We start from the raw sequence: 23497 nt of genomic DNA, 5'->3' as shown, positions 1-23497 counted from the left end.
CACTATGTACCAACTGCCGAACGTATTTCAAAATGATACCGTGTTTTTAAGGTACGTTTCAATCCTATGATCTAATTTGTACTACCTTGTTGAATAACATTTTTGGGCATGCCATTTCACTTATTTGCTTCCTTACTATCATGTATGTTTGAAAGGTAATTTGTAAACAAACTTGTATACTCCATCAATTTGCTACCTATCTTCCTAGGCGAGTTGTTTCAATCCTTTTTGCCACCCTTATAACTATTGAGTTACTTCCCTTATAACTATTGAGTTACTTCACGTCATCTAAACAACTTTCTTCACTATTTTTGTCCTATTATGTGAACTCACGATAAATATAAAAGCTTATATCTTAATCATGCTATATTAGGACCAAAATCTTGGTTTTTGATCAATGTTATATTGGTTTCAATATTCATAATTAATTGAAGCAAAACATGCTCAATCTCGAAACTATTAAAAGTTTGCATTTAACATGAATTGAGCCACCTCACTTACCATACCTATATTATTGTGGAAGTGACCCACCTCACTTACATTCTAGAAAGGTGAAAGGCACATGCTCAATGAGTGTAACTTGTAAGTATATAATGTGAACACAAGCCAATTTACAAAAAGTGTAGTGTACATATGAAGTCCAAACTGTCTCCAACTATGAGTGACAACATCCATGAGCGTCTCAACAATGCTTCAAGTTTATATGGATGTAGGAGAGGCCTAAGGTATCTTATATCTTAACATCATCGATTTTTATAGAATGAAATTTTGATCGTATTGAAGGTATAAATAATAGATTACATGATAAAGTGGGAGGTGCGTATACACATTTAATTAACAGAATCAAATGCATTATATACATTAGATTGATAAACTTCTAAACATTCAATAATTGCATGTGTTGCTACATTTAAACAATAACATAAAATAGTCTAGAAAAAAGGCATGAATTTGCTCATAGTGAGCATTATGCGAACAATTATGCATAGTAAAGTATGTTGCCCTAATCATGGTAAAGTGTCACATGGATACTTGAGGATGAATACCATGTTGGAATGGTGGGAAAATGCAATAAACAACATAATCTCGCGTTAATTACATAGGAGTTTTTGTCGAGCATGCCTTAGGGTGAATCTCTCATACAAGAGCCATGGGTATTAGAGAGACCATGCATTTTAGCTTTTGTAACAATTTTGATCATGGGTTTTTGTTAAATTCTCAAGGAGGTTAGTCTTTGTTAAGGGTTGTTGTCACCCTTTAATAGCCATACACGTATTTTGATAGTGTCATGTGTGAAAGTGTAAGTGTGCACATTGAAATTGTGTGTATGTTGAAGATTTGGAAACAAAATATGCATACTTAAAAGTCATATGTAGAAGGGGAGAGCCAAATTTCCACAAAGGTGAGTCAGAAAATCAAATACTAAACATTAATATCCTCGAGAGTCTTTCATATGTGCGCTCCTCGAATCGTCAATAGACAATCAGTTAAATATTTCATATCGGGTATTTAAATACTATCTCGATATAGTGTGCGCGAGGAGATTGGTAGATAGATAGAGGAAAACAAAGTGCAGGATGAGAGATTCTGGAGTTTGGTAAAAAACGAAAAGAGAAAAGTTGTGTGTCATCATGCGCTAGGACCAAAAAGAAATCGAGTCCATGGGCTGGAAACGTTATCGAAGGCGACAAAACTTATCCCAACCTAGGAATGGGTTCTTACGCATTAGTGGGCACTTTTGTCACAATTTCTTACTAATATGTTCTTGCACAAGAAAAAAGCCGATCAATCACACGGCACGGGGAATGTGGAAAAGGGCTCGATCAAAGTAGAGCAGTCCGGATGGGGAAGGAAGCCCACAACCCACACTGGCTCCTGCGAGTCTCCAGGCAAGTTCGATGGGCCCGACACATGGTCATCGCTCACAGGTGTGATTCGACGGGCATTAGGGGTGTGGAAATAAGATCCGATGAGGCGGGATGGCAATAAAAAAAGCCCGGAGGTAACAAGACTCGAGTAGCGCGGGGCGATAGAACGAACGCCAACACACGAGAGAGAGAGAGAGAGTGTGTGTGTGTGTGGACGCAAAGCGATATTATGATGATTCGAGATGAATATGAAGATGAAGACGAAGATGAGATTGTGTGTGTGTGTGTGTGTATCTCTCAGACTCTCTCTCTAAAGAGAGAAAATATCTTCCGGATGCTTCCAGAAGGTCCCAGACACATCCATCCATTCCACAGCCCCCACCAAGAACGAAGAAAATATCTACGAATCCCACGGCGCAGAAACGAGGATCTGGAAACCCAAGCGATCCGGGCCGTCCAAAGACATACATACGATGGACAAACCTCCAAAGGAACAGAGACAAAGACAGAGAGAAGAAACAGAGAAGATCAATCAGAAAGCTCCTTTCTCACCATACCCCAATAATTCCTCTCTCTCTCTCTCTCTCTCTCTCTCTCTCTCTCTCTGTCTGATTCATTGATTCTCTGATTGTTCTCTTCTTCTTCTTCTTCATAATTTTCCTCTTCTTCTTCATACAAAACACTGTAGAGGTTTCTTACCTTTGCTGGATCCCCAAAGCTTCTTCTTCCTCCTCCTCCTCCTCCTCTGTGTCCTGTGTCGGAAGTAGAATTTTCGGACGATTCCTGCAGCAACCGGAGCAATTCCCTTCTCAAAATTGGAGGAAATTTCTGCACCGCTCGGAAATTCTCGCAGCAATCCAACAACATTTGTTTTCTGCTTTAGTTATCGTCTTCTTTTTCTTCTTCTCCACTTCATACAGAAAACTAGATAGGTTTCCTATCATTGCCGGATCATCAACGCTTTTTCTTCTGGGTCAGAAGATAAGAGTTGGGAAAGCATTCCCGCACCGTTGGGAACAGCTCCTTCCTTAGATTTAGAATACTTTTCCGCAAAGCTTGAGATTTCTCGCAGAACTCTGTGATTGTTTATACAGGTCTTTCAAAAGAATCTGCAGAATTCAAAGCAACCCATAGAACTCTGAAAATAATCGAATATATTTTTCCGGTCCCAAGCAGTTTGCAGGAAGTATAAGGAGCTAGAAGAAACTCGAAGAAATTTCTAAAGAATTCGAATAATCTTTTAGATTCCCCAAAACATTCGGTCGGATTCTGAAGAAAAATCAAAGTATTTTATGAAGAAAAGCTGAGTATATCAAAGATTCCTGAAGAATTTGAAGGGAATTTGAAGAAAATCAAAGACGTTTCTGAAGAATTTAAGAAATTTGAATATTTTTCACGATATCCTAGGAAACTTTGTTTTCCTGTAAAATGGCTTCCGGTGAAGGCCGGATGCCATCAAAACAATACTATGCAATTCTTGGTTTAAGTAGAAACGCTTCTTCCTCTTCAATAAGAAGTGCTTACCGAAAGCTTGCTATGGTAAATATCTTTTTGTTATGATTGAATTTCTGTTGTGTTCCTTAGCTATAGGTTCATTGGATTAATGTATGTTTCTATTAGGGTGTCTTTTTTTTCTGAGCATGTGTGTTGGATTTCTCTGAGTTTCTTACTCTTTGTATTCATGTACTCTGGAACTGGGAATGTTGGGTAAAACTTGCTGTTGTGAAGGATTTATGTATATAATATACAGTAAAAATTGCTGTTGGGGAATATACGAAATTGTGTATAGAAAATACAGGGTAAAGGTTACTATTGTGGATAGGATGTATGGGCCTTTGTGAAGGATTTGTTTTAATATGGAGCATAAGGGCAGGGAAACACTGTAAGGAAATTATGGCAGCTTATTGGCATTTGGGGGAACAGAGAGTATTATCTTACGGGTATTTCAGAGATTTTCACCAAATATTTGTAGCGTTTGACTATGAGGACTTGGGGAGAGAAATTATAAGATAATAGCATTCCCGCAAAAGCATGGGCCTTACACAATATTGTTTCAATGTAAATATATGCAATTCAGGTTTTACGATAAAAAATTACTAAAAATTTCTATGAGCAGAATGCTAATTTTGTTTTATTAGAGTTGGACTATGAAGGATTTAACTGGTAAGACTAGTCAAATAGAATCGCATCCTTCATCGCATACATTTGGTTTGATTTTCCACACAGTCTGATGTATGCATCATGCTTATTCTCCCAGAGGTGGCATCCTGACAAGTGTGCCATTGAGGATTCTGCAGTGGCAAAGATAAAATTTCAGGAAATTCAAGAAGCTTATGCAGGTTTGTACTTTCTTTTTTTTGTATTCATTTGGTTCATGGAGAACATTGAATTTGCTGAACATGTTGGGTGTTTACCAGAATATCCCTAGGGTTTCATGAGTTACAGTAATGCCTAGTTGATGTACAGAATTTGCTGTTATAGAGGGGGTTATTTTTAAGGGTATTTTGGTAAATACCTAACTAGTGAAGGGGAATGTTGGTGTTTCTCCATTGGTTTATCCTAAGCTTCAATTTGATTTAGAGGTTATGGTTTTTCTGCAGTGCTTTCTGATGAGACAAAAAAAGCGCTTTATGACTGTGGCTTATATGATCGAGAAGATGCTGAAGAAGAAGTTGAGGTAGTTCCTAGTCTATTTTTTACCCACATTTATGACACAAATAGCTACCGTTCCAACATTTGGATTAAAAATCCACGAAATTACAGATTCAATTACAATTATTCCAAATCATTGATAAAATATTTTAAGCCAACCTTTGATTTCAACAGGGCTTTGGCAGCTTCATGAATGAGATGTCAGTTATGATGGCTGATGTACGAGCAGAGGTGAGAGACTATGTCTTCAACATTCTTTTCAGTTATCTTATGGATCCCAAAACTTGATCAGAAAAGCCATAGAACTTCAAACCAGTAGCTACAAGTAGCGTGTGTATGGCTGACTCAGGATATTTGAATATGGGTGAATGAATATAGAATGTGTAGGTGGTTAACATGGGTATTTTAGGGTTTGGCTAAAATTGAAGCATGCCATCCACTATAAGTTTGCTCTGTGGGCTCTACTGATTATTGTTTTCTTTTGCTATTGGATCCTTTCATGCTTATGTCCAAAGTAATATATTGAGTTTGTGTTTTCGGACATCCATTGAACACTGTTACATGTCACAGATGCTGTTAACAAAAAAGCTTTTAGCTTTGAGTGTATCTTGGGACTTCAAATGTATAGATTTAAGACTTATCTGATCCCAAGAACACGGATATGCTTTTTGTTGTCCGGTTGCATAGAATATGAGATGATATCATATGCATGGGTTCTTCCACGAAGTGCTAAGATATTTTAATGTGCAGTGTTATTGTGGTATATTTTTTAAAATATGATAATTGTGCAATGTTGCAGTGTTATTGGTGGGATTATGTATTCATGGTAGATATGCGGTGATCTGATTGAATGTATTTGTATAATATATATGCTTTCAAATGGTGCCACATTGAATGTATATTTTTAAAGCAAGATAATGTTTCTGTGGTATAGTTTCAAAATAAAGATAATGTTTCCCTTTTTAGAATGACCTTCTCTGGGTCAGGATTATGTATTCATGGTTCAATGGGTAATGATCTGATTGGATGTATGTAATAACATTCTTTGAAATTATACCATAATGAAGAATAAGATTATGTGCTTTGTGATTTGATATCACTTTTATCTTTCAAGCAAGATACGGTCATTTTTGCCTTCCAATCGAATTTGTCAACATTTGAATGGATCAATGCTTTCAAATAACTCCTGGTTTCCTCTGTATCTGACAGGGTTCTGGAAAGGGCAATAGCTTTGAAGAACTACAGAAGTTATTTGTAAGCATGTTTAGTGCAGACTTGGCAGCTTTTGACAACTCCATTGCTCCTCCAAACTGTACAACTTCAGACAAGAAACGGGGCGCATCCAACCCATTCCATTTCTTTGAATCTCCTGAAGAAAGCTTTGCTCAAGCACAGAACCATTTCTTTGGATGTGGGAATGATGTGAACACGAGCACCCCAAAAAAGACAAAGAGCAACTTGCATTCAAACTCAAATACTAGCACAAACAATTTGATGCAGTTTGATCGTACTTGCAGTAATCCATGATGAAGAGCGGCATATTTGTTATTCTACAACATCATTGAACTGTTGGCAACATTGATTGGCACATTTGTTACTCCATTGACATAGGCAGCATTGGGTAGGGGCCAATTAATATACATTCAAACCCCTTGAATTTCGTAGCTTGGCAATATTAGAGGGTCACTTTAGTAATGGGTTTGAATATAGGTATGAGACGTGGATTAATCTTCATCTAATTCTGTTGATTGGGTCTCATTTAGTTATTGGACTATTCACTGGCTCTCAGAGGTTCTTGATTCATTGGACTATCATTCTTTACATTTCTTATCTTTCATAGGCTGGGTATCATCTGTAACAGAATGGTGCCAGAATCTCATGCTGATCAATGCCCAAGAGAAACTATTGTAAATAAATTCATTTCCAAATGGGCATTGTAGATTTGTCTCAATACATCAGATGTGCCTTTTATCTGTTTTTGAAAGTTCATTTTTGCTTGTTGCATTTTTTTTATGTAGTTTCATTTGTTGGGTCAAAAACATGTTGGAACAAATTGTTTGGTTAACTGATGGTATGATGTTTTGGAGATAGGGTGTCAATGTGCTAAGGTAAATGTGGAATCTTGAAGGTAGAAAAAACATAATAGGAAATGTCATTATTTGAACAGATATGTTGTGTGTCATCTTTAATGGACGCATTCAGATTGAAGGAATGTCCTTCAGCATCTTTCTAATATAAGGATTTGATCGGACAAACTTGTCTTCTATTTGTTGCATAGATGTAATGTGGCCAGGTTGCTGTTCAGAGAACTTCAGAATATGACAATACCCTAAGTTTATGAGCTTATTGCTGTTCAGACTATGACAATGTCCTAAGTTAGTGAAAGTATCCATATTAGTATGCATAGTCTTGTAGTAAGATTGCAACTAGTACAAAGTTGGGAAGGGTGAGATAAGTTTAACCTTAATACAATACATGGTCTCTCGTCACCAACCATATAGACACTATGCCGGACAAGTTTGGGTGAATTCAGTTGTTGAAACTCTTGTGAAATTGGACTCTTGACCCTTCTACAATCCATGCATCCCCTGCAATAGTGGTCACATGTTATCCATATTTTCGAAGAACTTCCTAGTATTTTTCATAAAAAACCTTGTAGAGTAGATTTGGATCTTGATTAGTTGCCCCGATAAAGTTACTTGCATTTTGGTTGTTTGTCTTTCTCTTCCATCATCTTCTTGATTACTTTTAGTTTATTTTTAATGTTATGTTAATTAGCTTGTTTGTTTAATCAATAAGTTTCTAATTTCTATTCTTTGTTATGTTATAAGTACTTCTTTCTCCATCCTCATCCTCATTACCTTATCTTCTTCAATTCATTACGGCCTAGAGATAAGAGACTAGTTTCCTAAACCCTAACCCTAAACCCCCCGAATTGCGACCAAATATTGTCACTCTCCTCAACCTAAGAGTCTAATCACAATGTCCTCAACCCTTCAAATTTTGAAACTCAAATATGTTGCTTAACCATCTCCTCTCCACTTGCATTTAGTTTAGGCTCATTGGAGTTCTAAGTTTAAAACATTCGCTCTTATCTCTGAAGTTTGTAAATAAACTTCATATCTAAGCACCCAACTTAGAACCCCTTTCGATGGGTGACGTGTTACAGCGTCCATGCATGTTTATTGAAGATTAATATAAGACTAACAAAAGATCAAATGATCAACCAGATTTGTATAAAAGTCTTTATTGATTGCCTCTACCTACCTATTGTTGTAATTTAATGTGAGTGCAAATGACAATGTCATGCAATAACAATTTTCATGACCTATTTTCTATTGCATTATGATCAATAGAAAATACCAATGTATACATATGACTTCTAAATCCACACAACATAGTAAGTAAGAAGGAAGTATTTCACATATGGATAAAACTTTAAGAGGATTTATTTAGTTCACATCCTAAGTAGAGTAACTACATATACATGAGTTGAAAATTATCATTTTCTCATTTTTGGTCATGTTGCAAAAGAACTTGCTAAAACCTCATAATATTGAAGTCGACTGTCAAGTTCTAATGGAAAACTTCCAACAATTTTTTCAACAAGAGTTCCATTACAGAAAAATATAAAAGTGGGTAATGCGTGGACCCCCAACTCTTTGAATAAGTCCTACAAACATAGGAAAACTTGATTAGTAGTTAATCACATTAGTTGAAAGCATAATGATTTCTAATAACTAGCTATAGTTGAAAGTCCACTTAGAATCATTAATTGTATGCAAACTTGGCTTAGACGTTAATAACTTACCATGAGCTGCTCTAGTTGATATTCTAACTTGAGAAATTTTAGAGATGTGTAATATTTAGAGCTTGTATTTACAAATGTGTTAATCGCTCTCGCAGGGCCACACCATTTTCCTGTGCAAAAAGCAACAACCTTGGAGAAAGGAAAGGAAATGGAAGGGTTAGCAAAAAGAATACAATGTTTGGGATGATCATGAGAGATGAATATATGTGGGTGCATGCATAAGTATTTACGAAGTGTATGGTCATTTGACATCGTCATTGGATGTTACTACACTTCGGTCTTTGCACTAGGAGTGTCTAAACCAAGGGGATGTTTAAAGGTGGGATATATGATAGACTAAACCGGGAAACCCCACTAAGAGATCTTGAAGGATTATTAAATTAGAGATGACGAAGTAGACACTCATAAGGAATAATTGTTTCTAATATGTCCGATGCAAGAGAGTTGTTTATTTGGAACTTGCCAGTCTCTTGTCTCCATTCATTAAAATCAAGTTTCAAATTGACAAAAGGCAAGGTATCTTATCCACTTAATAATATACTTTCACACCCTTTCCTTTCAAAACAATTTGAATGTACGTACTTAATATGCTACGAGAGCACTTACATATTGGTTTTCTAAAAGCTCCTTCTTCCATTGTTCACACGAGAGCACGGGGTAAACATTGTCTTCCCTAATGACAATGGCCTCTTTCTCCTTGTTTTCTTTGCTCTTAGGTTTCTTAGGCTTGGGAAGATCACATCGAGTATCCTCATCTCCGTTCATTGTATTTGGCATCTAGCTCACCTACAAAAGCCTGAAATGGAATTGTTAAGCATATGTCTACCATGGTCTCTATCAAAACACATGCACACTCACACGCCCAAACATATACACGTAAAGTTGCACACATCCATAAGCTTATTTATGTACACCGCACATAAAAGGGAGATTGTCTCAAACATTCCTAATTTCCTCCTGTTTTTATGTAGGATGGTAATTCTCTTCTATTAATTCTACCTAATAGTGAGGCATATTTATACTCGCCCATGACATACCAGGTTCAAAAGCCCCACAAGTAGAATTTACTTGACGGTTCGAGGGGATATAGGGAGTTAAAACACATGAACATCTCATCTATTTTGCAAGGGGTGCAAATTTCGAATCTTTGCCAACTTGTATGAAGGAATCATCCCCTTCATAGACGCTAAACATATCTATACCTTACAAGTTACACCTATGTGTGTGTATTTCAATACATGAGAATCAACCATGAGCTACTATGGGAGTATGCATGTTCACACACATATGGGGTTATCGGTATGTATGTCCTCTTTCATGATGGATGAGGGTCAATTTAGAAACGATCCTCTACCCTTAATTATAACTATGCATTTGGCCATGGGATAGACCTTAACTCGATAAGGGCATTCATTACATACAGATTACTTAACAAATGTGAAATGCCTCTCTTTTCCATTGGTTTGGTCTTCATAGTTATTAGTTAACTGACTTGCGAGAGCGAGAGAGAGAGAGAGAGAGAGAGAGAGAGAGAGACCTTGTTTTCCTCGGTTCTGAAGGACATACCGTGCGGATGTATCATTGAGTGAGTGTTTATGCGTTTGTGATTTCATATTATTGGGTAGCATGCAAAAAGCTGGAAGAAGAAAAAAGCAACAAAACCAAAGCAAGAGAGAAAAAAAAAGCATCAAGCTATGAATTTGGTTCATATATATATATATATATACTTATTTATTTATTTATTTTGTTCTAATATTTTTTTCTTTTGCTTTTTTTTCACGCCCCTGTTTCCTCTTAAAGCATCAGTTTTCTGATTCATAAATATATAATCTATTTATTATCTGATTTTATCTAACTATTTATGCATTCATTTGATTCATCTAATTACATGCTATTTACTAACAGGCTCACCAATTAGCGGGAGCGGGTTCAAATCCCCTTTATTAGAACGGTTTTCAAATGGATGCTAAAATTAATCAAAGTATTAAGTGGATTAAGCTGCTTATTTTTGGGGAAAAAATAATATATATATATATAATGCTTCATTATGATCATTAGGATAGTTGAACAATATATACTCCCCATGGTTCTACTATTTGATGTCTTTAATTGTGACTTTAACAAACAAACAACCATACGGTTTTTAATCCAAAAGATGGCTTTGCATATGCCATATTTAGGTCATTTGCCCTTTCCTTTATCCCCTTGATTTTGTGTTTGAATTAAAGCTCTTCACAAAATAAACCATCATAAGGATCAGATTTCAGAAGTAATGAGATTTGCCCTTGTCATCTTATATGTTGGGGGATGAGATCGTCTGAACACACCATATCTTCCTTCGTTCAATACAGTTTCCATTACAAAATTATGCTACAGCATTGTGCTTTTTAATCAATCCTCTTATGGCAAAATTACATCTAACACTGCTCATTGTCACCATGCCTGGTAAAAAGCAATAGTTGACTTAATCTAAATATCACAAACCAAACATACAGATCCACACAAACGATCAATGATTTCTGATTATCCAAGTCTCTCGAGTCCAAGAACTAACTGGATCGAACTATTAGACTCAATTCTTTCTTTTAAACACAAGACTAGATTTCGTTGTGTGCCAGCCAGCCAGCCTTCCTTGGTTCTTTAGCATATTTGCAGATATATACACAGTAATAAATCGTAGAATAAAACAACTTGCAATCAAGAGGATAAAATTAAATAGAATATTCTGTGTGAGGTATCTTTCAGATTCTATTCATAACGCCCATGGCGGGGAGATTATCTCCATCTAAAAACGCACATATAGATACCTACTTACATTACATATATACAGGTATATATTACATATCTACATGTTAAGTTTTATATAGGCATTGGGATATCAAGAATTTATTTGATGGGAGAATACAAAAAGGAAATTGAATTGTGGCTCTACTATTTTCATGGATTAAAATCGGTCAAAGTTAATTGCCCTCAAGGTTTACACAACAAACTTAATATCGGTGCAAATACCTTGAACTCTTTATATCAACATGTTGTGCCTCAAGAAATCAGATGATGCTCATTGTAATCCATTGACCAGTTTTCTCCACTTTCAACAAAAAAGAATGAATCTGGAATTCAAAAACTTCAAGAATAGTATACAACATGAAGATATACATGCAGAGTGTTGAAGGGTAGCAATACAAATTACATGCTAACATTTCAAGGAAGTTTTGATGATGAAAAACCTTTTCCTCCTGAAATAAAAGCCACAATAGACTTAAGTAACGACAGCTTCTTCTTCCTCTTCTTCTCAACAAGTTCATCATTACTACCCAGCTTTTGAGGACTAACCAAGGGTGACTGGGAGGATAAAGATGGCCTACCCTCATCTTCATTTCTCAGGAAAAGTTGCTGAGAAGCCATGCCCATCTTCTCCTTCTCCGTCGATTTCTGTTCTTTCTCTCTCAATCGTTTTAACTCGTTTTCCACCGCTCCCTGTGCGGCCTTATCCATCTCAACTCGGCGCACTGTGTCTTTAATAGTATTTCTTATGTTCTCTATATCTTCCTTCGCGGTTGCTAGTTTGGTCACTAATTCTTCTTCGCTCGTTCTAACAGCGTCGATCTGTGCCATTGCTGCATCTACTCGCATTTGCGAAAGCTCTTCAGCATCCCTCACTTTCCTTTTCAATGAATCATACTCATCTTGAGATATAGTTATTCCAGCTCCAGATTCAACCCCAGATTCTCTTGACTTGAAAGTCTTCAGTGACAAAGACTTGACTCGACTAACCGCTGCCTTTTCAGCTGATTTGGCTATCTCACTTTCCTGCAGAGTTTGCTTCAGCAAACTCTCAATGTTTTCTCGCATAGCTTTAGCTTGCTCTGCTTCCTTCTTAGCTTTCATTGCTACATCGGAAAAAGACTCAGCTTCTGATTTAGCTTCTAAAGATTCTTCTTTGACTTGCTCAAACGCTTGTGATAAAGTCGATATAGACTCCACTGCTCTAACTTCTTCTGCTAATGCAATCGATAATTCATCTTTAATTTTTGTTAGTTCACCAGTCAAAACCGAGGCTGCAGCTATGGAATTCACCTCTCTTTCATTCACACGCTTTAACTCTTCTTTCCTCGTTTCTGATTCATTCTTCAGTGATTCTTGCAAAGTGGTCAGAGACTTTATACCATCAAGCTCTTTCTGGAGATTTGTCTTGGTCTCTTCAAGCTCAGCAGATAATGCCAGAAGAGAAGAAGATGCATTTTCGTTGGCTATTTTTGTTCTTTCTAACTCCGACCTTAACGTGTCCAACGCTCTTATAGCATCTTTTGCCTTTGCTTCATCTTCTCTTTTATTTGCTAGCTCTGTTTGAATTTCTCCAATCTCCTTCATCGCTTCAACAAGCATATGTTCCATCTCTGCTTTTCTAAGCTCCTCATTTGCTAGTTCTAATTCATCACCTGTTCCAATATTACTTCCCAAAAGAGAAACCTTATCTCTGTTTGCCTCTATACAAGCAAGCTTCAATAAAACTAGCGATTCATTCATACTTGCTACCTCTTGCTTAAGCGCTTCAGTTTCTTCCATTTTAATCCTAATAGAAGTTAAGGTTTTTTCTCTCTCTTCCAAAGCAGCATCTCTTTCCTTCACAGTAGCAAGCAACTCTGTTTTCAGTTCTCTAAGCTTTTGTGTGGAAATTTCCAGCTCGTTACCTTTCCCCTGTTTTTCCTCTGCCTCAATACCAGGCTGCTCATGATTATCTTCATTCTCAACAACTGTAGAACACTCTTTTACATATCCATCAGAGACACTATTTAAATCAATTGTTTTCTTTTCCACCAAATGCTGTAACAGCTTTTTAGCTTGATCTAGGTTATATAATGCTTTTTCTTTCCTTCTCTCCTCATTTGTTAGTTGACCTTGTAGCTTCATTAATTCTTGTTTCAACTCAACATCTTTTGGTTTCTGGTTCAGTAGATTAATAAATATATTAATATAATAGACAATCAACTTCCGTAACTATTTGGGTTGCTGTATAAAGTCAAAATTTCCTCCAAAAACATAGTTATAATGAAAGAAAAACAATTAAATTTAGTGTACCTCTTGTTTTAGTGAATCAACTTTCTCTCCAAATAAGTTCACAGCTGCCTTTACTGATTCAAAGGGGAGGCTGGTATCTATCTCTATTCTTCCATTGTTGGGCCCAGTGGTAAGTATCTTGTTGGAAATTTCTAGATCCGGCATCTCAGCTTCTTTCAATTTCTTCTTCTGGAAAATGAAAAACTTACCCCTTGTCAATACGTTTACGATACAAGTTCCCACACGCTAAAAAGCATTAAAAGACTTTAGTCACTAAATGAAGAGAAACCCAAAAAGGCAAAGGTTAGCTGTTATCACAAACCCCAACCATAAACATTATAATGATAACAATGTTTGTCCTAAACTGTAGCTGGCATCAAACACATGGCCCGTATTCAGAGTTCCTTCTGGATTGGTCAAGCTCCACATGAATGTTGACAGAGAGGGCTGGAAGTGTTGCATTATTATCTAGGAATTTACCTAAACCCAACAGTTGTATTTTTTCTTCATTAATGTATTTTCATATTAGATATCCTCATTGCTCAACTAACCCTTCCCCTGATATACATATATTATGTTCCTTTTTTTCTCTTTTGTTTCAGTTCATTCTTAAACTCAGCAGCAAGAAATCAAGGTCATGAAAGACAAGTTATTTCAGCAACTCTTGGGAAGCCTTAGGTTTCTTGTCACTTAGACCCACGTGATGTTACAACCATCGGGATTCTATCTGAGGTGTTGTCTTTGAAGGTTCAAATGGTACCACATGAATCCTCTTACTTCATTTGTTTGGCATTTTCCAACTTCAATCTCCATCCATTGCCTTTTAGGTTTTCTCAGATAGCAAATCATGTGATCATGCGCGAATGTAGATCACCAATACTTCTTCATTTAAAATTACCATGAAGCCCTCCCTCTACTACAAAGATGATTCACTACTTTTTGAAATGCCTATCATGGTGTAAACTAATGACCGATGGGCTGACAATCTTACAGCATTTGCATGATCAACCTTCTTGCTTGTAATGAAGTATGAGGCTTCAGTTTCTCTTTTTTTACTTCTTTTCACTTTTGTGTCTCAAAAAACAAGTCGACTGTGGTACACACAATCCCAAATAAACATGAATTAGGAATAATTTCCTATAATAGTGGAAAGTATGCCAAGAAAAGGCAATTTAAGTCTATTACAACCATCGGAAAACATATTTATGAGGCAATGTACTACAGCCAACAGCATCACAGCAGATAAAAGCATCATTGTTCCTTAATTTAGTCTATCATCCTCTCCCTTCCTTAATTTTTTATTTGTCATGTTGCATAGAGGGTGGGCCTGTCCTTCAATTTAAAGCCAAATCTAGAGTTTCCCATAAAAACTTTGCATTTAATCACAAAGTTCCGAATTTCATATAAGTAATCTGATATCTCCATTTGTTTTGTAACAGTGGATATTATAGATAATGAAATGACATTACATTATAGATAATGGATCGCAAATGAAGGTTATACTATAGATAACATGGTTCAGAAAGGAGATTATAGAATAGATGCACTGGAAAACTGATGAAGTCTAGTTATATAGAGCAGTGCAGTAGTTAATGCACATTAATTCACGAAAACGTTTGGCTTTAGCAATTATGTACAAAGGAGTAATACAACACATTTATGCATTAAAACAAAAAAGAAATTTAAGAAAAAAGCATATTGGCAGGAATACCTTTCTGTAGCAGTAGTCCCTTCACGCTTGGAAGAGATTTTGATAAGTTCGCCTAGGATGTGCGGAATGAGAGTATAAACATAGAAGTGAGTAGATCAAGAAATTGTGCGTGGGTGTGCCTATTTCTTTCGTGTTTATCTTTCTAAAGGAAATAGGGGTTTCAAGTATCATCTATCCAGAAACAGAGGCTCACTTTTTTTTCTCAAGGAAAACAGAGCTCTATAGCTGTTAACTCCCTTTTCTTTTTCTTTTTCTTTTGTTTTTTTCTGAACTCTCTCTCTCTCTCTCTCTCTCTCTCTCTCTCTCTCTCTCTCTCATAGGAATAACACTTTTCTTTTTGAACATATAAATGCAATGAACAAAAGCATCATTAGACTAGAAGAAATGAACTGCACATTATTGGTGCTCTTCGGTACCCTGAGTCCATCTGGTACCGTCTGAGGGCTCCTTTTTATCTGATTGAAATATGAATCCCACGTGGTTTTGAAGTGGCTCAGACACCACCACATCACGGGCTATGCGTTCATGGTTGAAAAGTAAATTTCACCCAGTCTTCTCCGCAAATCATCCAACCACTCACGGGAATATACTTTCATAGTTAAAAATTTCGTGTAATACATGGTTCAAATAGATCCCTCTTTGGATTGTCTCTGCATAAAGCCTTTAATGTATGGATCTCATTCATGGCTTCTTGAAATTTCTCGCCTTCTCCTCTCGAAATGGAAGGAAATAATTCATTCAATGCATGATCAGTGCAGACGTACGAAAGGTAAGGAAATGCAAAAATGCACGCATTTCTTGTGAACTTTTGAAAGCAGTAATATAGAAAAAGGGAAAGGGGTAGTGCAATTGGAAAATAACGTGATGGAGGAGTCTTACATGCATTTGTGATTAATTTGAGGATATGTTATTGCAACAATAGGAACAATATTCAAGCAGCATGTGTTCCAGATGCTTAAGTTGCCTTCCCACAGTCATGATTTCAGGAGCAAATCAGAGTTGTGTGGCTATCAATGGTTGACATCCCAATTCCTCTGTTTATACCTCAAATTACAACAAAGATATCAATAACAACCCTGAGAACTGCGAAAACATCAGGATTAAGCCTTTGAATTCTTGATTTTTTTTGTAATTGAACGTGATTGGATCAGGATGCATTAATGTGGTGGTGCAATGAACAAGATAAGATGAAGTCAAATCTAGTTGTATTAAATTATACATTGACAAGTAGTAGAGGCTACAAAATGCATTAAACGCACCGTAAAGAGTTTTCTGACTGTGATTGGAAATCTGCTAGATGTACAATATAGAGTTTGTTATTGCGGAAACCGTATTTGCTTTTAAAAAGTGAGTGCGCATTTTACTCTTATTTTTATGACTCATATATGTATACGTTACGACACTGCTAGTTTAATCCATTGCCCACAATACATACATTATTATATCTAAGTGTTCATTAAAACCAAGGGATTACATTCGTGAACATCGTCAATTCTTTGTACAATAAGCTTCTAAAGTAATACAGAAATGCACATCCATGGAGGAACTGAGTGATGACGAGCCGAATAAATAAAAATGCACTTTTGATCCATACAGATTATGATCACCACCTCTCCCTAAGATCCATACAGATTATGATTATCATTTTCCTCAAGTATATTTGACACCCTTTTTGGATCAAATGTATGATTTAGATATATTCGAACATGAATGCCCTTTAATCCCTGAAATTCTATAGAGCAGTCACATTTAGATATACTAAAACATGGATGCCCTTTAATGCCTGAAATTCTAAAGAGCAATCACATTTAGATATACTAGAACATGGATGCCCTTTAATGCCTAAAATTCTAAAGAATAGTCACGTAGCATGGGGCTGATCTTTTACTTCATTTCGTGTATGTATGGTGTACACAGTGGTTAGTAAAAATATTGAATCCCATACATATAATTGCATAACTATAATGTTTTTTGAGCTTACAAGTTTATCACGTGAGTTTAAGCACGCTTACTGTAGAGCTGCATAACTAACTAGCATGTATTTTGAGCTTACAAATTTGTCATGTGAGATTTAAGCACTCTTACTCTAGGGCGTGCATTAAAATAAGTCGGAGCCAAATCAAGCCCATTAAATTGATTGGGTCAAAGCTAGGTGAGATTTCTTTAAATCTAACATGACACTACATTGGCCCATTAAATTGATTGGGTCAAAGCTAGGTGAGGTTTCTGTAAATCTAACATGACACTACAATACGTACAATAGATAAATGTCTAGATAGATTTTATCAGTGTACTAAAAATTCAAGTACTTTACTTAATTGTTGGAATTGAGAGTGCATATTGTGATAGAGAAATAGATCAATGTCTAGATAGATTTTATCACTGTCCTCAAAAACTCAAATATTCAAGTATTTTACTTAATCATTGCAATTGAGAGTGCATATTGTGATAGAGAAATATGTGTGCTACAATTCAAGCTATAAACATGAGGAATGCAAACCCAAATGTGATTGAACATGGATTGCGTAGCTGTCGTGTTCAAGGCCAATCATGCATCATTAGTGAATTTCTCCCACAAAACATATTCCAAGCAAAACATGCCCACTGTCAATGAGTCTCTCTCTAGAACATGGTTAACAAGCTGTGGTCTACAAGCACCTTCTCCTCAGAAGAGTTATCTTTTGTGTACATACAAATACTTTAATCATATGAAAAGAGAGATGATGATGACGATGATATATGGACAAATTTGGAAGGCCAAAAACATGACCATAAGACCCAGAAGACAATGATTCTTTTAAAACCTTTTCTATTTATGGATAAAGAGTCATTACAGTGCCTCCTCTTCACTAGGATAAATGAGAACTCGAGTCTAAAAACTCATATGGATGTTACAATATTCATTTCTGAGCATCAAAACCCTCAAGACCAACTAGCTGAGCAAGCTCAGAAAGTTCTCGTTCTCCAGACAGCACCTACAAAATATAATGATAAACAACTTCACAAGGATATAATATTTTATTAACATTCAAATAATGTAAACTTTTACTTGCCAAGGTGTAGAGGCCTTACCTCTCCTTTGATTATCCAAGTTGGGAAACCATCAATATTTGCATCAGCACAAGCTTTTGCTATTTTTACTCCACGTCGGTATCCTTCAGGATAGCATTCAACATAATCCAACAGTTTGACTGCCTCTCTCCCAAACATCTGCAATTTACAATTTGAGAAAAACAGTTCGTCCATAAGTTCGCATTCTGTCCATATTAATGTCACTAGGATGATCTCTCATGTTTGTATGTCTGAAAACATAAATTGCACATGAAGTACATGCACAATACCCATATATTTCCTTTATTGGGAATGGTATAATATGCACATGCATCAAAATGTTAATCTTTTATAAAATGCACTGCAATCAAGATATATTTGCAACCCCAATATATGCAAACACAATTAACTGACCTGCAAATTGTGAAAGATCCATGTTAAGACAACTACAATTGCTGATCATACAGTTTCTCATGCAGAAGCCTATTCCGTGTAAAACAGACATTTTATCCTATTAGTTTATCATAATACGGTAAACAAAATTATGGAATGTACCTGTTTCTGTTGGAAACAGTGGGAGCACCAAAATGCACCATACATCTTTGCACCAACTGCCTGAAGTTGTTTTGCAAGGGATATTGTTAAAGGACTTGAATTTGTTGTTACCTGGGGCTCCACTGGTGGAAGGTCTATCTCTCCTGATCTGCAATGGTTTGTTTAACAATATTAGGAAAACTTCATTTCTTCAACTGTGACAGATTGTGAATACAAAAGCCATCATTTCCAGTACTTTTATTTCCGTTTGGGACAAACTCAGAAGTAACCCCCATTTCTTTATCTCCCAAAATTCCTCAAGTTCTCAATATTTCCTCAAATTTATCCCAGAGTTTTACCATTTTATTTTTGGGAGTGACCAAATCATCCAGTTTACAGAACATAAATGTTTCTTCTCTCTCGTTCCTTATATCATTCAGCACCCTAATAACTTCCCCATGGCATGCATCAACCATAACCCTAGTTTGTAACATCTTGCATTGCTAACACATTGAAGCACAATATCTAGGCATTCTACAGCATAATCAATTTTCCACGCTTCAATATTAGCAATGGTATCAGATCCCATCATAATCCAATTCCCCCTCCTGACACTGGGATTATAACATATTCATAAATCAATAACACATTAGAGCAATATATCTAGGAATTCTGCAGCATAGCTACCGTACCAGGCTTTGAATGTACCAAAAGGACATTAGATCACACAATCCAACAACTAATGACTAAAGGGAAACTAGATTCCATAGTCTACAGTGAAAATTAGACCAAGAATGTCAGAATCATACACATAATGTCTAAAAGGAAATAACGCTCTATGATGAAAATTAGACCAAGAATGACAGAATACTATTGAAGGTTTAGGTGATACTGTATAATCTGTGCATGCGAAACTGTATTCCTACAGATAGATAAAAGCTTGAATATAAAAATTCAATAGATAGAAAGCACCGAAAATCACTCAAAATATCAGGGGTCTAAGATCACCCGAAAGTCCCTATATTGAAGATTTATGTGATACTGCAATTGCATTTCAATAGACACATCCTTCCACGCAAACACGAAAATCAAAATCATTCATGTGTGAGGCTTTTTACATCTCCATTGAAGCCCTATGATAAACAGGTTTACTACTGTGAAATTGTAGTTCCTACACATACTTGTTCAAGCAAGAATAAGAAATAATAGCATTCATAACACAGTTAGTGAGGCTTTCAGATCTCCAATAAAGCTCCACCATTTACTATAAACATTACGGAGGGAAGTACATAAAAAATGATCATTTAATTTTAACTGCATAATAAGAATAAATCACATAGCTGAGGCTAATATAACAAAATATACCATGATAAATGAAAGAAAAGTACAGTATTAACAACCTAATAAATCATACTGCCAAGGGTAACTACCAGCTAAATATACTCACCCTGTCAATGCAGGAGTTATACCCGCATATGAAGATGACAATGCCACTATGACTGCAGCTGTTACTGCCACTTGCAATCCAGCAACTCTTTTTGCTTCTTGGAAGCTAAATCTCTGCACTCGTACACACACCCACACAAACACAAGTTCGTGCAAATAAATCAAACACACAAACCATCAGCCAAGAATGCATCAACTTCGATCACACAAAAATTTTCTACCTTTAACATACATTTGTAATCCATGATCCAAGCTTGCTGAAGAAAGTTTCTCGCACCCGTAATGTAAGAAGCAGAAGGATGATGGAAAGCATTGCGGATCCGACACAGTAAGCGCAAGAAGCTCCCTCCAACTTTGTTGATAAAATGTACATGAAATATATGCTTGCAGAGGCCATAGAACCTGTGCTTCCTAAGAGAAGCCATCGAATTACATCGTGTGTGAACGTGTCTTTAGATGTTTTTGAAATGGCAAAAACACTTAGCATTGCCACAGTCCCATATGCAAGAGTTCCAATTGCAGGAAGGGGGACCCCTTCAGCACAAAAAGAAGACACAATTTCAATGATCCATATTAGATTTATCATCTTCATGAAAAGGTGGCAACTTAGAATATGAGAAATAAGTTTTATCACTTGAGAGCAGTCCAACATGTTTGGGTATGGAAGAAAATTTCCCATCACTATACACAAGAACGCTATAAAAATACCTTGGATATTAACAAAGCAGTGAAGTTATGAAACATATTTTTGGAGGAAACTTAAACCATGTTTTTGCTTCCTTCTTTTTGGGAAAACATTTAAATCCCAACCAAATATTTTTTCCAATCCATTACTTTTAAATGTGTTTTGCGAGAGATTCAAAAGATGAACTTTATATTTCAGCAGGTTATCCCTCCTTTTTAGCACAGAATCGTGGATAATGGAGTTGAATATTTAGTATGTATTTAAGACTTTCAAATTTGTCATTTTTGTATACACATGCAGGAATTTGTTGTGTTTGAACTTTTATACGAGATTGGGATGGGGCTTGACAGATGCTTGTCAACAGTAGTTTTTCAATGTCAGCACACATCTTATTTTCAGCAATTTTCTCAGTTTTTTGATTTATTATGAATCAGGCTGTCAGTGCTATTTTTTCTTCTAGGGAAAATTACCAAAAATCCATCCATGTTTGAAAATTACCAAATCACCACTCCCCTTCTACAACTTAAACAATACAAAGTTCACATGATTTAGTGGCAATCTATGCATCGCGCCTTCTTGCATGGGCACATTAATGAACAGAATTAGCATAGGATTTAGGATTTAGGGTTTAGGGTACAAAGACTTACCAAAGACAACAGAATAATCACTCTGGAGAACATCATTACAACTTCCACCACCAATCGGGCACGAAATAAACCCACCAGAAATTTTTACATAGGTGAGGTATGCTGTCTCCAGAAACCCTAGAGTTGCTAAACCTGTCATTGCACCATATACTGATGAAGAAGAAGATAATGAAGAAGATGAATCCTCTACTCCTTCAGATTCTTCTGAATCTCCACCATTTTGAGAACTAAGACTACGAAATGAAATATGCCTTTTTTGCCACCCATGAGGCCATCTCTGCATCAGGTAGTTCACACAGAAAAAGAAGAAGAAGACAAAGAAGAACATAGGTCAGTGAGACAGCTGAAAATTTTGAACAGATAACAGCATTAGATAAGATCATAGGCATATAGTAGAACCAGGATGAAAGATATTTGTGCATTAGATCATTCATTCAAAGATGGAAAAATGTCTGTAAGATGTGCATTGGTCACGAAAAGAGTAAGAATTTTGTCTGTGAGACATTAAATTGGAAGCAGATGACGAGACCAGATGATGCCATTCGCATATAAAAAAGATCAGATAAGCCCAGGGAGCAAGGATGTAGGCAATAAATGGCTGAGAGACAATAACTTTAAACAGATACCAAAGATAAGGTCACATAATAACCATACCATTAGAACAGATAAGTTCATAAGCATATAATACAATCAAATAAAAATCAGAAAAGCAAAGATGAAGGCCATCTCTACACTGAGTCACTAAATTTGAACAGATAAACAAAGATATAAGCTTTTTCTGTATCACATTGCCCATGCAAAGAAGAAGAAGAAGAAGAAGAAGTGTATTTTCTGCAGCAGAGGTTTCATGCAAAGAAAGAAAGACAGACAGATATATTGACGTATTTTAAGAGGCCAAAGTGGCCTATAAGACCAAACAAGAGAAATGCAAAGAAGAAGAAGAAACGTCTGCAAGATGAACAGAAATACAAAGAACTTTGAAGAGAAAAAATATCTAGGTTATTTCTGGATCAGACGCTCCACACAAAGGAGACGAAGAGGATGAAAACAGTGAATTTTGAACAAATAAGAAGATGAAAGGAAAGTATTAGCTTATTCATGGATCTTTGCAAAAATCAAAAGAGAGACTCATTCATGCATCGTATATGGCAATGTAAAGGAATAAAAGAACAGAATTTCTGTGAGAGAATAAAAAAATAGTAAATTCCGAACACGTAAAGGTGGGAAGAGAGAATTCCTTACCTGGAGCTTCGCACTGGGGAGAAAAATGCTGCGAAAAGAAGAAGATGAATAATGAAGAGTCGTACGTATGGCGATGTGATTCTTGATGTCGGAAGACGTGAATGGAGAGTAAGCGTAGTGAACCTGTAAGCTCGCCATAGCCACAGATACTGGATGATCTTCAGACTGCTCTGCAGAAGATCAATTTTTAATTTTTATTTGTGTATTTTATATTTATACTTTATCCTTTTACTTGGTTTTACGTTTTGTTTTAAGCTCACTCCCAAACTCTAATGACATAAAATTTTGGATTAAACACATCATTAATGCCTTTAATTAACAAAACACCCATTTTATGTTGATGAATCTACACCCATTTTCTTTGTGTAACGACTTCCTCTAACTCAAAGGATTTAGTTATCGGTTGCACTCAATTCAAGATCAAGCTAAGCTTATGCCCTATGACTCATCGTTAATGACATGAATATTTGGATTAATCACATCATTAATGCCTTTAATTAACTAAACATTACATAGTTGCATTTTATGTTGATGAATCTACTCCTGTTTACCTTGCATAAGGACTTCCTCTGACTCAAAGGATTTAATTATTGGTTTCTCTCTAATTCAAGATCAAGCTAAGTGTATGCTCCATGACTTGTCAAATCAAAACCCCTCATTTCTTGGTCATGCTTCGGGTGGAAAAGCTAGTGGATGTGTTGTAATTGATGGAATCAAAAGCTTAATCTTGTGCTCAACTAAATTCTATATGTGGTTGATAGCCTCAACGTAGACTAAACACTTAATATGTAT

General features: G+C 36.1%; 4 protein-coding genes across 6 annotated transcripts; 1 reads left to right on the top strand and 3 right to left on the bottom strand.

The window, feature by feature from the left end:
- Positions 1–2436: 2436 nt before the first annotated feature.
- LOC147868300 (uncharacterized) lies at positions 2437–6504 on the top strand. Its single transcript, XM_087317589.1, has 5 exons — positions 2437–3407; positions 4126–4207; positions 4469–4545; positions 4695–4751; positions 5730–6504. The coding sequence occupies exons 1-5, from the start codon at positions 3297–3299 to the stop codon at positions 6045–6047; spliced, it is 645 nt and encodes a 214-aa protein (XP_087173715.1). The 5' UTR covers positions 2437–3296; the 3' UTR covers positions 6048–6504.
- A 1443-nt stretch (positions 6505–7947) lies between these two features.
- On the bottom strand, positions 7948–10053 carry LOC147868299 (thioredoxin-1-like). 2 transcript variants are annotated; one of them, XM_087332396.1, is made up of 4 exons: positions 9869–10053; positions 8938–9127; positions 8332–8460; positions 7948–8193 (listed from the first exon to the last, which is right to left on the bottom strand). In XM_087332396.1, the coding sequence occupies exons 2-4, from the start codon at positions 9106–9108 to the stop codon at positions 8041–8043; spliced, it is 453 nt and encodes a 150-aa protein (XP_087188522.1). In that variant the 5' UTR covers positions 9109–9127; positions 9869–10053; the 3' UTR covers positions 7948–8040. The 2 variants fall into 2 exon arrangements, with proteins under 2 accessions (XP_087188522.1, XP_087188572.1); XM_087332446.1 differs by having other exon boundaries at positions 9898–10044.
- Positions 10054–11042: 989 nt separating this feature from the next.
- LOC147868298 (uncharacterized) lies at positions 11043–14792 on the bottom strand. The gene is made up of 5 exons (XM_087317577.1): positions 14627–14792; positions 14167–14271; positions 13411–13578; positions 11559–13275; positions 11043–11419 (listed from the first exon to the last, which is right to left on the bottom strand). Exons 2-5 carry the CDS (start codon positions 14236–14238, stop codon positions 11379–11381), a joined length of 1998 nt encoding a protein of 665 aa, XP_087173703.1. The 5' UTR covers positions 14239–14271; positions 14627–14792; the 3' UTR covers positions 11043–11378.
- Positions 14793–17892: 3100 nt separating this feature from the next.
- On the bottom strand, positions 17893–22898 carry LTO1 (NAD(P)H dehydrogenase (quinone)s). 2 transcript variants are annotated; one of them, XM_087317566.1, is made up of 7 exons: positions 22706–22898; positions 21464–21740; positions 20409–20665; positions 20133–20245; positions 18707–18854; positions 18173–18310; positions 17893–18075 (listed from the first exon to the last, which is right to left on the bottom strand). In XM_087317566.1, exons 1-7 carry the CDS (start codon positions 22841–22843, stop codon positions 18001–18003), a joined length of 1146 nt encoding a protein of 381 aa, XP_087173692.1. In that variant the 5' UTR covers positions 22844–22898; the 3' UTR covers positions 17893–18000. The 2 variants fall into 2 exon arrangements, with proteins under 2 accessions (XP_087173692.1, XP_087173691.1); XM_087317565.1 differs by having other exon boundaries at positions 20364–20665; positions 22706–22897.
- Between the last annotated feature and the right edge of the window lie 599 nt (positions 22899–23497).

Source organism: Azolla caroliniana, unplaced genomic scaffold, assembly GCF_043228905.1.
Source record: "Azolla caroliniana isolate FFs.n. ecotype wild unplaced genomic scaffold, voAzoCaro1.0.p SCAF_1, whole genome shotgun sequence".
NCBI classification, from domain to species: domain Eukaryota; kingdom Viridiplantae; phylum Streptophyta; class Polypodiopsida; order Salviniales; family Salviniaceae; genus Azolla; species Azolla caroliniana.
Note: the sequence above shows the minus strand (reverse complement) of the source record. Positions and strands in the feature narration are given on the sequence as shown.